At 42.2% G+C, this 12,212-nt stretch overlaps 1 protein-coding gene across 1 annotated transcript in view; it reads right to left on the bottom strand.

Moving 5' to 3' along the window:
* Positions 1-1,690: 1,690 nt before the first annotated feature.
* DUSP16 (dual specificity phosphatase 16) overlaps positions 1,691-12,212 on the bottom strand; it is a gene marked incomplete at its 5' end in the record, with an annotated part of 13,650 nt that continues 3,128 nt past the window's right edge. Inside the window, 3 exons of the mRNA XM_010076441.1 lie at positions 1,691-2,867; positions 6,984-7,107; positions 7,801-7,960. Coding sequence (XP_010074743.1) covers positions 1,691-2,867; positions 6,984-7,107; positions 7,801-7,960 — 1,461 coding nt within the window. The remainder of the gene's footprint in view (positions 2,868-6,983; positions 7,108-7,800; positions 7,961-12,212) is intronic.

Here is a 12,212-nt window from a genome sequence, read left to right as displayed (position 1 = left end):
GGTACCCCACAAATGGCAAGCTGGAGGGGAAGCAGCTGGTTTGCTGTCAAAAACAACACGAGAAGGGCTGTGCCTAATCTTCCATGAAACACCCTGCTGGCAGCCGGGCAGTGACACCTCCTTGAGCTGCTGTGTTCCTGGGGGGGTGATGGCAAGGACGCGGTACCAGCAGCAGCAGCACAGCTAGAAGCATCTGCAGCCAAGTCACGCATCAGCACGCTGGGAAACCAAGACCCTACCCTGGGACAGAGGACAAGGGCCAGGATCAAGTTCCTTGGAGCTGCATGTGGAGGAGGTAAGCAGTCATCCCATTAAAGCTGTCTCTTCTCAAACCCCCTCTCTTTCACACTACACTATGAGATGGGATGCTGGAGGTCCCCTCCTGTTTTCCTTGGCCAGCCAGCCAGCCCTCTCTTTCTCAGATGAAGCTGGAAAACCTAATAAGAAGCTTCTATCTCCAGGTCCCCACAGTTTGAGTGAGGATGTTGGGATGCAAGAAACCCAGCCACCTGAATTGCCCTTACCCCACAGGTGACTGGCACCATGTATGAAGAGCAGTTCTTTAAGGGTACTGCTCAGTTAAGGACAAAAACCCAGTTTTAGCTTTAAAAAACAAACAAAAAGCCTTCAAGAGCCATCTATTGAATTGTCAGTGGGCAAGAAAAGGATGTTGCAGTATTGTACCAGCCACTTCTCTTGCACGTAACCCTAAGTATTAACCTCTTTGTGACAGCTTGGAAGCCAAAGCAGCTACCCCTCTCCCAGAAGCCAGCTTAATACCAAAAATACAAATACTGCTTCTTTTATGTTTCAAAAGACTGGGGGAAACAATCATAAGTATGGTTCATTCATCTTTAAGAATTGCTGCTGAGCTAACTGAAACACTTGTGCGTAGACAGCTTTAAAAAAAAAAAACCAACTAAAATTCAAATGTGGCTAGTCGTTACTTGTTCACATTGCTTATGAACTGACTACCAGCACCTGGCAGCCATAAAGCCCTAGTTTATTTTTTATATTTTTGAGGTACTGGGGTTTGTTTTTTTTCTCTGAAGCAGCTCTCTAGCAAATCACCTAAAGCCTATCCGTTAGAACAATAGTTACACCAGTATTTACATTTGTCTGAACTGTGTGTTCAGACCAGCCTTGCTGTAACCAGTCCCTAGGTCCTTTGGAATCACTCCCGATCTCCCTTCTTACGGGGAAAAAGGTCTCCCTCCAGAGGTTGGCTCAGTGTCAGGGCTAAGGTGCACTGGTGAAGACGTGGGGCAGGAGGAGGGGAGAACAAAACTAGCTTTGATGGGTAGGAGCTTGTTTCAGTGGAACCAGAGAAAGGGTTTGATACCAAAAGAGTTTCCTTTTCAAAAACCACTCAAAGGATGTGCAATCCATTGCATATAATTGCTTCCTCTGTCAGGGAAAGATCTTTGAAAGGTCTGCCCTTCTCCAGGAAAGGGGAGGAGAAAAACCCAGCGATACTCTCAGTCTCCTCAGGCAGATGCTCACTTGTCATTTCTTTGCCTTATTAATCTAGTCGCTGCATTCACACTGAAGCCTTGATTTCTTCCCTCCCCCCTGCCACCTTTTTCCATGAAGTTTATTGTTTTCAGATTTACAGGGACCTCTCAAACGCTGGAGGAGCAGCCTCGAGGGGGGAAGCAACTCCGATACAGTCACACGACCCTGCTGCCCCTCAAGACACTTCAATGATTTCCATGCTGCCTGAAAAGCTCGACTGACTGCCTACTTTCCCCAGTTCTTCTCTGGATCTGTTGTCTGACATGATGCTCTCCCCAAACTCCATCTGGCAGCTTCTGCGCTTAAACTGCTTTTCAAAAGAGCTTTCCTCGTGCCAGCTCCGCCTGGAGTCACCTCGATCACCCTGCTTTGGCCTCCTGCGCACAGCACAGGCTTGGTCACAGCCCGTGGGCAGCTGACTACAGCTGTAGGCAGAGTAAGCTGTGCTGTTCCCATAGATGGTAGAGGCAGAGTAGAAATGCGAGGACTCAGTTGCAAAATACCAGCTGTTGGTAAGGGACGTAGCCGATGTCTGAGGAGCCAAGATGTCCGAGTGCCAGCCTTTGAGGCCCAACCCAGCAGCAGACTTTGCCAAATGCTGCTGGCTGGTGGAGAGACCAAACAAGAAGTTCGTTCGGTAATTGTCTTCGACACTCCCGCTCCTGTGGAGGGGGTACAGGAGCGACCGCTGAGTGGTGGCACTGCTGGTGGCTCTCCCCAGGTGTTGCCGTTTGCTCTGGGTATCCAGCTGCCAGGTGTTCTGGGGTTTCTTGGGAGGGTTTGCTTCCTCTTTATCAGGGCTGGTTTCTGGGGTCTGCTCTGAGACCTCCTGGACAGGGGAGAACTGACACAACTTACTGCTGCCCTCTAAAGCAGTCGTGTGTTTGTAGTATTCCAGGGTGTCTTCAGAGGAGGCAAAGCCCTGAACAGATGCAGTCACACAGTTGCTACTTGCCGAGTAGGACACAGATTTGATATCCAAAGAAAAGGAGCGCTTCAGCCGGTTGCTGTCCTCCACCTTATCGAGGGAGACGTGCAGTCCGTTTATGCCCTGTTCCAGTGGGCCATCTTCTAGAGGGGATGAGTGCCTGTGTGGTGCGCTGCCACAGTCCGTCGGCTTCTGTTCCACCAGCTCGGAGGTAGTGGTAATGCAGAGCTGGTTCGTGGAGAGACTGCTCTGCCCACCTTCTGGGACCACCATGTGCTCACTGCTTTTTTCCAAATGCAGAAGTTTCAGCTTACTAATATGTCCAGGCTGACTGCTCTGGTTCTTAATCTTTTTCTCAAAGTCCAAAAGCTGGCCCAGAAAGTTGAAGTTGGGAGAAATGGTTGGCCTTTTTTCTTTCACAAATCTGGAAAGAGGGGGACAAACAAAACAAGACTTAATTTAAGGACCTGCTGCTCAGACCTGAGGTAACCCTAGAGCAATTGTTGTGGATGCTAACAGGCTAATCTTAACTTGTCAGGAGGCCTGGACTGAGGTTCAGTCAAGTGCAGGAAACATGGATTTAAAAAAAAAAAAAGCTTTTAAGCAAGATAATGCTGGATGCTCTCAATTCTCTCTGTAGCTTACTTAAAGGTGGCTAAACAGGGGGAAAGAAAGCATTCTTTTTACCTCCTTATGATGCCCACAAGGTTTGAGGGAATAATTTTTCCTTATTTTACTTCACCAGTGGGATCTCTGCTAGCTTGGTTTCTGACCAGAGTTAAGAGCTCTTCAACATTCTGGATGAACAGCATCAGAGCTGTAGCCAAGAACCCTGAGCCTCCCCCTGCACAGCAGAAAGTCGACCACCTTCCACACCCTTCAAAGGGATGAAACCTCATGTTCCTTTCACCTCTCTCATGCTCTTGTTATTGCAGAGAGCGCTTCCTACCCTGTTTATCTTTGCCAGGCAAGACAAAGAGCCCTGACCTATGCTGCCCTTATACAGCAAATGCCAGCGATTTCTACTGTACAGTGGTATTGACCTCTGATATGATCATCAAAAAGAAAAACAGAAAGGAGTAAATGCAGCATTAAACCAAAAGCATTCTCTCCAGCTCTGTAGGTGTTCAGCAGTAAAGGGCAACAGTAGTAGCAAATCACTGGAAGAGTTCACCTCTTCGCAAGTCCCGTAGGAAGGAGGCTGACTCGCATGCACATGCCAGCCTCAGCGTGCACTTACATACTCGCTTGAATATGGACAAGGTGCAATGCATACTTAAAATGCTTTCCTGAAGCAGGACTCTAAATGTAGGAAAGACTTCAGTATTAGAAGTCATGTCATATACTTCAAAGTTAAATACAAAAGCAATACTTCCTACCTGTCTGATTTGCAATATAGCTAATAAGTACTATTTGCTTCTTACAGACTGTAAAACAGAAAGGTGCCCAAATCCTTCCTCTTTTTTTTTTTTTTTTAAATCATGCCTGGAATTATGAAGGCACCTGATGACAAGGGAATTAGCAAGGGAAGAAACCTTGAAGAGCTAAATCTAGTACAAACACACATATAACATATCACTGGGAAAATTAAATATTATTAAAAGCAAAAAAATCTCTCTGGGGATGTGTACAGAAGGTGAGTTGCAGTCATTGAAAACAGCATGAAAAAAATTCAAAGGTGTACTTGTGAGTATATGTGTACACTACCACAAATGCAAGCAGGCACATGAAAAATACCAAATAGAACTTGCATTTTTTTTTTTTAATGTAAGTTGCCAAACAACAGTGGGAATAGTTGAACTGACATGAGGACCTGGAAGATCAAAAGTGATAAACTTCCATCATGAAGTGTGCACGCCAGCAAATGGAGAAAACTAGTAAGTCACCTCAGAAGAGATTCTTTAGGTCAATCTCCCAGCATTGAATTTGAGGGCTGTTATTCCAGCATAAGCAACTCGCTCACAAGAATTCATACAGTCATCATTCATTCTTTTCCCATCAAAGCTAGCTGTACTTGTTTCTGGATTTGTTATTTAAAGTAAGATCCTTCTGGTCAACACTGCAATTTCTGGCCTGTGTCCTGTTCTCTTTCTCCCTCTTCCACTTTCTCCTCTTCTCACCCCAAAATATCGGGCAGTCCTAAATTTAAAACTAGCTTTTTAAAAAAATTAAAAGGGCTCAAGAAAGTCTGCTGGATCCCCCCAACAACTTTGAAGGCTTTGCAAACTTTTTAATTTCAAAATGCACACTCTCTTTTCCATTTTTAAGACAAGCATAACGTTTCATTTTGTTGTTTGTTTCCCTTGTATTATACAAAATTGAAGATTAAAAACGTTTATTTCCTCAGATCTTTCCCTTCAAGTAACAGTGTCACCTTTTTATTTTTTTAAGTGTCAGACAAAGATTTTGTCCAATGACTTTCATTAACTCAGAGGAAAGTATTTTACTTTCAAGCTTTGGGCTCTCTTGTTGGCAAACCAATGACTGAAATGCGGTGTGGACTGTTCTCACTAAGCCATATCCAGGGAAATGCATGAAAATATCATCTATATTTCACACTAGTTGTTCAGTATTAACAGTGCAAAGAAAAAAAGGCCTAGGATTGATTAATTGTTCGCACTCAGTTGACACTCCTGGTTAAGAAACAAACTAGAATTTAATGCAGAGATTTCCCAGAGGAATTTAGAAGCAGCGATTCAGAAGTTCCCTGAAGCCTGTGCATTTTAGTACTCTACAGCTTAACATCCACACCACTGCAGCCTGCCACCAGGCAGGTTTTTTTAGTGACTCAAGCCCAGACCTCGTGCAGTATCCATCCACATCGACTAATTCATCCATATTATCTGTACCTGTAGAACTGTGAATTGTGATCTATGCCTCTTTATCAAACCTGGTTCACCATACATGTTGAAATTACTGCACAACACCAAACTCTCAGCAGGCTCTAGTAAGAAATGGTGGAAAATTTCTAAAGGTGATGGGAGATGGTGGTAGTTCAGGCACCTCTTAGATGCACTTTTTTCTCTGCATATATGGTTATGTTCATGAGCTTAAAAGAAAATGCCCGATGGAAATAATGCTCCACAAGGGAATATCAAATGTTCAGCTTTCTGCCCTCATTGGCATTTTAGAGATAGTAGCAGCAAACACCCTAGTGAGTTAGAAGGTGCTCCTCTCCCCCTGCTCCACAGCAATTGTTCAAATTGCTCCTGCACCACACGTGTTATAGCAATGCGTCAGCTGTGCCAACCAGCATATAAAGCCCATCAAAAAGAAAAACCCATCATTTTCTGTACAACATAACAAAGCCAGTTGTTAAATGAAATAAGTCACGGTAAACTGCCACCAAGCCACCTGGAATCTAGTGAAGTGTTCACAATCCAAGTACAGAAACATGGGAATTGAAAGGTTAAAGAAGGTGGGGGTTGGGGAGGGTGGTCCCACAAACATTCCCTGATGCCAATGAAGAGCCAACACTTCAAAATACTTTCCGGTGCAAAGAAGCTTTCTAAATTCCTCAACGTTTTACCTGCAGGCACTTCTTTGAAAGCATTATTGAATACCAAACTGAAGTCAACAGCCCCAGCCTAGCATTTGTCATAGGCATGATTATAAATATCCTCAGTTCTCCTTCTTTAACCCTAGCCACTCCATGCTCCTGCTGACTAAAAAGACATTGTTATATGTGTGCTATAGCTCTGTGTGTGTATGTATGTACATACACACTTGTAATAAGTAATTTAAACAAAGACATATCAGCATTTTGCAGGTGGGGAATTAGTATTAGGTGTGTGATGTCTACACAACATCACTGATTTGTTTATGGAGGCCAGTGAACTACCAGATAAAATGTGTCCTTCTACCCTTGGTCATGCCAAAAGAAGCGTTAATAGCATGTTGAAGGAGGTGATTCTCCCCCTCTACTCTGCTCTTGTGAGACCCCACCTGGAGTACTGTGTTCAGATGTAGGGCCCCCAACATAAAAAAGACCTGGACCTGTTGGAGAGAGTCCAGAGGAGAGCCACGAAATTGGTCAGAGGGCTGGAGCACCTCCCCTATGAGGACAGGCTGAGAGAGTTGGGGTTGTTCAGCCTGGAGAAGAGAAGGCTCTGGGGAGACCTTATAGCAGCCTTCCAGTGCTGAAAGGGGGCTACAGGAGAGATGGGGAGGCACTCTGCATCAGGGAGTGTAGTGACAGGACAAGGGGTAACAGGTATAAGCTGAAAGAGGGCAGATTTAGATTAGACATTAGGAAGAAATTTTTCACTGTGAGGGTGGTGAGGCACTGGAACAGGTTGCCCAGAGAAGCTGTGGATGCCCCATCCCTGGAGGGGTTCAAGGCCAGGCTGGATGAGGCTTTGAGCAACCTGGGCTAGTGGGAGGTGTCCCTGCCCATGGCAGGGGGGTTGGAACTACATGATCTTTAAGGCCCTTACCAACCCAAACCATTCTATGGTTCTATGATATAACCTTTTATCATTCACCTTAAAAACAAGCTGACAGGCACAAGAATTAATATGAAGGGAAATTTTCTCCTTACCTGTAAGCTTCGTCTAAGGACATATCCATTCTCTTCATGATATATGCGATAGCGATTGTGGCAGAACGAGATATTCCAGCTAAACAGTGCACCAACACACGACCATTTGATGCTTTTGCTTTTTCTGCACAGCAAAGAAATTGTCAACTGTCAAACTCAGCAGCATTATACCATGATGAAAAGTTTGCAAAAAAAAGAAATGTTATTTAAAATAGTTCAAAACTTCCAAATTAACTGCTAATTGCAAATCTCATGGAAGCTTTAAACAAAAATCACTTATTTTCTCTAGCACTGTATAGCATTGAGTATAGAAAAAGCATGTGACTACACACAGGAAACATACTGCAGTTACAGCATACCACATTTTAATGTGCACATAAACAACCCTATTTAGATGTCTGGGAAAGGTGATTGTTTCTAATTTTATATGCAAGTAAAAAGCAAGCATTCATGATGGAACAATTTGACCAGTTCAAATTTGGCTAGCTCGCTTCTCAAAGCTAAAGACAGGATCTGTATGTCTAATTTTCTAATTTGCTCTCTGCAGGCATATAGCAGGCATCTACCAGGTTGCCAGAAAGCAGAACTGTTCTCTTAAAAAGTGTCTTTGTTCCATAAGTACTGGAACATGCATTTGCCGAATCTCCGTTATTTTGCTTCTGTGCTTATAAAGTGATGGTGAGCATGTACATAAATCCTTAGGGTATTTTCATACCACCCTGAAACCATTCGGGTCTTCTCCAGACAAAACAGCAAGTCAGACACACAAAGGAATCCAGAAACGGTTTCAGAGAAAGAATTTAAATTTTCTTCTCACCTATAAAATCAACTGATTTATCCAACCAAGGCAAAATTTTCTCACAAAAGCTGTCATTCACAGGCACTCTCAGGAAATGGGATTCTGGAATAAAATCAGGCTTTGGACAAGTATTGCTGGCATTCAGTACATAGCCAATATCATTCTGCTGCATCAGCTCCTAGGAAAGAAAGAAAGATTAAGCCTAAAGAAGTCAAATGGTACCTTTGGCACATTACAAAGCTAAAAACCAAGCTGAAATTCATGTTGGAATTGCTCTAGCTGTATTAGAGGTATTCTGTTGTGAAAAAGACAACTTCTCAGCTTTTAATTCTTCAACTTTTAATGAGACATCCAGTGTGTCCAAATAACATACGGACTGCAAAGCACATAAAAACAAAGTTAATAACAGAAATAGTGGTAGAATACCTTCTGTTACTATGAAGCATCACTTCCAAGAGAAAGAATTTCTTGCTACTTTGGTTTAAATTCTCAGTGTGCAAACTGACAACATAACCAAACACTTCCCACGTGTAGTTTGCTGACCCAAATATGTGTTTTCTGGATCACATATCTAAGAAAGACTGAGGTTGCCCCATCACAGATATTGCTGAAAAGTATGAAATGAAACAGATGCCTCCTGCAGCCACCTTTTAAAGTGTCCGGGACTTCCTCCTTTCTAAGGCAATGTGCAAAACTCACTCAAAATCTTCAGAGAAAGAGCTAAGAGCTGAAGACCTTGAATTAGGCCATTTTCACACAGCACTAACTGCAGCTTTATAGGAGTTGTGCTTTGTGGGTTACTATTTAGTTGCTCCGTTTTCAGTCATTAGTCCTCTTGCATCTCAGAGATTATCACAGCAACAAGCAGAGAGATTCAAAGTATAAGAGTCAACTGGCCTTTTTAAGTAAGTCAATTTTTATGATTGTAAATAAAAAAAAAAGAAGACACCCCTTTTCTGCACCTTGCCATACCCTCTGTATTTAGAGTTGTTTGAAGTAATATCTGATGCAGCAGGTACCTCTGTACCAAAACACATGAAACAAGTACTAGAAAACTAGAGATGGCTCTACCAAAAACATCCAGTCTCCTGCAAGTAAGCATCTTGACACAGAAAGGCAATTAAGCAGGTTGGAGTAATACTGATCAAACAACTTTTCTGGTTCAGATATGATCTGGCAGTAAGTGACATGCAATACTATGCTTGGACAGTAGTTACACTGAATACAAACACTGGGGGGCTTTTGGCCAGATCTCTATGGCAACTAATGTCTGAAACTAAACTGAAACAGAAAAAAAAAGCCAAAAAAAACCCCAAATCTGATTTTAATCCAGTTGCTTTTATAGCAATTACATAAAAAAGAAAAGTTATTTCAATCCATGGGAGCAGTAGCAAGACTGAATTCTTACACTGCAAATTTCAGCTGGAGGACTACCAGTATGAAAACACTGCCATGAAGCCAAATGGTCACCTCTTCCCCATATGTATTTTTCCTGCAATTGTAAAGATGTTTTGGTGAAGAAAAACAGGCATTTAGCTATTTAGCTGAAGAGCCAGAACTCTGGTTCAAATCAGAGCAGTTTAAATAATGTGTGAAATTCAGTATACAGGTACACCGCCTGCGTGTTACAGTGTGGATGCAGAAGCCATGAATACTCACACACACACGTATATGCATGCATAAATTAAATGTTTGGTGAGAACAAAGGACTGCAGGGGAGAAGGGAATCTATCTCAGTCATTTCCAGAGGGAAGCATATACAACTGGTACTGGCTGCATTTTGAACAGGGAATTTACATGAATCTCTGCTAGTGAGCTGAATTTTGTTGTCTGGAACAAAATGAGCAGCTCCTCTAAACTTTCATCCAAAGTCCCTCACATCAGCACATTCAGAGGTGCCTGAAGGTGTGCACACCTTAAATTAATGAACATGCATCACATCCTAAACATACCCAATCTGAGGGACACAGGAGATGACCTGTTCCTCTCAAAGCAAATAATCAGAAACATAATTTGCAGCAATAGTCAAAAAAAAAAAAAAAGGGGGGGGGCTGGATGTTTTTGAAAAAAAAAAAAAAAAAAAAAAAAAAAGGGGGGGGGGCTGGATGTCTCAAAATAAGTTCTCAGCTTTACTACTTCTTACCCTGCTAGTTTCCTAGGTCATGCTCCCAGTTAAGCTCAGCTTCTCATCAATGACAACAGATTCCAATATGTCACTTATTTCCCCCTCTCCCTTCCCTCATGTCTCCCCAACTCACCAGCAAGCTCCCTTCAGCCCTGCGTGCCTTTCATAGCAACTCCATCGCACCCTCCTTTACTATATTTAGCTCTTACACGCTGATGGACTTAAAAGTTTAAAAGCAGGAGCGCTGTAGGGAAGTAGGGGAATATTTGGAATTTTCCAGAGAGGTTCTTGGCACAGGTGACCTGACTCGACCTGTGGTATCTTACACATGGCAAGGGAGACCCCCGATCCCCAGCATCTCTGCCCCTCTGTCCTGGGCGACACAGCTTTCCCCTTTCAGCATCCCAAGCTCTACAACATCAACTTCGGTGAAATAAGTATCTGCTCTAGATCACTACATTGAAATAGTGCCCCCAAGCCAGCCCACCTACTGTTGTTGCTGCTTGAAAGTGAGCGAGGAACAACTGGAAAAGCAGGCACAAAAGTACCTGCAGGGTCATGAACATTCCTCATGCATAAAAGAGGGAGCTGGTGAAGGTATCACTAACAAATGGACTTCCATGATGCATGTTTGTTCAGAATATAGCTAAGGGGAGGCTGTTGAATTTAGAAGAACAGAAAACCTTATTATTTATTTTAAAGACAAGCACTGGTGGGCCACACAGTCCAACCATCACAATTCCACAGTTATGCAAGGTTTTTGATGTGGAATTGATTATTCAATTGGGAATGAAAAGGCTGCAGACGCCAAGTCTGAAATCTCCTAGCCAAAAAAAACACCCTAAAATGTGTTGGTGCTTGTTTTTGAGACTAAGGCTAAAGAAAGAAGTTATGCTTCCTTCTGTTATAAAGTATCAATCATTCCCTGTGCAACACGCTCCAATATAATAACCATAACAGTGCCTTCATTGTAAGGCACCCAAGGGGGATGAAGTGAATTATGATGGAAGGAAGATCCAGAAATCCTAATACTAACAACTTTGTGAAAAGAAGGTAAATGCTCTTTTGTCAGCTTATTTACATTTTATGACTTGTTTAATCTGAAAATTAATGGTACCCTAAAATGTTATTTTGTTCCAGGAAATAAAATCCAGGTCTGGAAGAAAAGAAAGGATAGTTATATAAGTAGCAAAGCAGAAGGTTTTACAGTTTAAATGCTGGTACAAAACATGAGATGTAAGTAGGAAGCTCATTCAGGGCCATAACCACAACACTGAATTTTTTTCTGTTATACTAGCTTCCAGAGAGGACACTGTCACTGTGATAACTTACGTTAGAATTGTTTTGTCTTTCTTTCACAAAGAGCAACCTGTAAAAGTAAGCACCCTCTTGCAATGCCATCAGTATATCACACTGAGACCCAAAAAGTGAAATGAACTTTTCTGTTATAACTTTTCTTAAGAACTTTTTAGTATTTCAACCCTGCAAAAAAATATGAACATTTTCAGACTTACTTAAGCATTTAGAAAGAAATCTGTAAAGCAAAAATATAAAGAACCTCCTAAGACTTTTCTGAAGTAATAATTCATTTTACTAAAGGACACAAACCAAGTATTTGTGTTTGCATATCTTTCAAAAATAAAGCATTATCAGCAGTGGTATTAGTGGCAAATAGCATTAGTATTCTTAAAAGGTCATGAATACAGATTGTCTCACAACAAGACAAGCATTTCCCTACCCGTGCACTTAGAGATAAGCTTGTAAAGATCCTGAAAAGATAAGCTCATCTTGATAAAACATGCTGAAAATTCCCACCTTTAAATCATCAGGTTGAACAGTAGTGCAGATAGAGTTCTTTTTGCAGATATTTTTGAGACATTTAGATTTTTTGAGAAATCAGTATGTTTGGTCAATGGAAGGGATCAGGGAAACTCACAGATAGCATTTGAAGCCAAAATAAGGTCCATGTATACAATTACCTCTTAATAGTTTTGGGAATCTTATTCAAATTTTTTCAGAAAATTATTTTTAAAATATCTGGATTTGAATTTAAAAAAACCCTTTCCTAATCTTAACAGAAGGCTGATTTCTTCTCCCCAGTACCCAGCAAAGCAGCAAGGCCATTAAACTAGAGCATGGAAATGGAACCACTTATCAGCTCCTAGACTGTCCTAACAGAGACCTGCAGCTGCAGAGCTTCCTGATGTCTGATGAGGAACATGCCACAATATTAAGACTGAGAGAGAGCCACCACCAGGTCTAAACTCTTCCTGTTGTGGTGGGTTGACCTTGTCTGAAAGCCAAG

This window comes from Pterocles gutturalis, unplaced genomic scaffold, assembly GCF_000699245.1.
Source record: "Pterocles gutturalis isolate BGI_N339 unplaced genomic scaffold, ASM69924v1 scaffold26708, whole genome shotgun sequence".
NCBI lineage: Eukaryota > Metazoa > Chordata > Aves > Pterocliformes > Pteroclidae > Pterocles > Pterocles gutturalis.
This window is presented reverse-complemented; position numbering and strand designations above follow the sequence as displayed.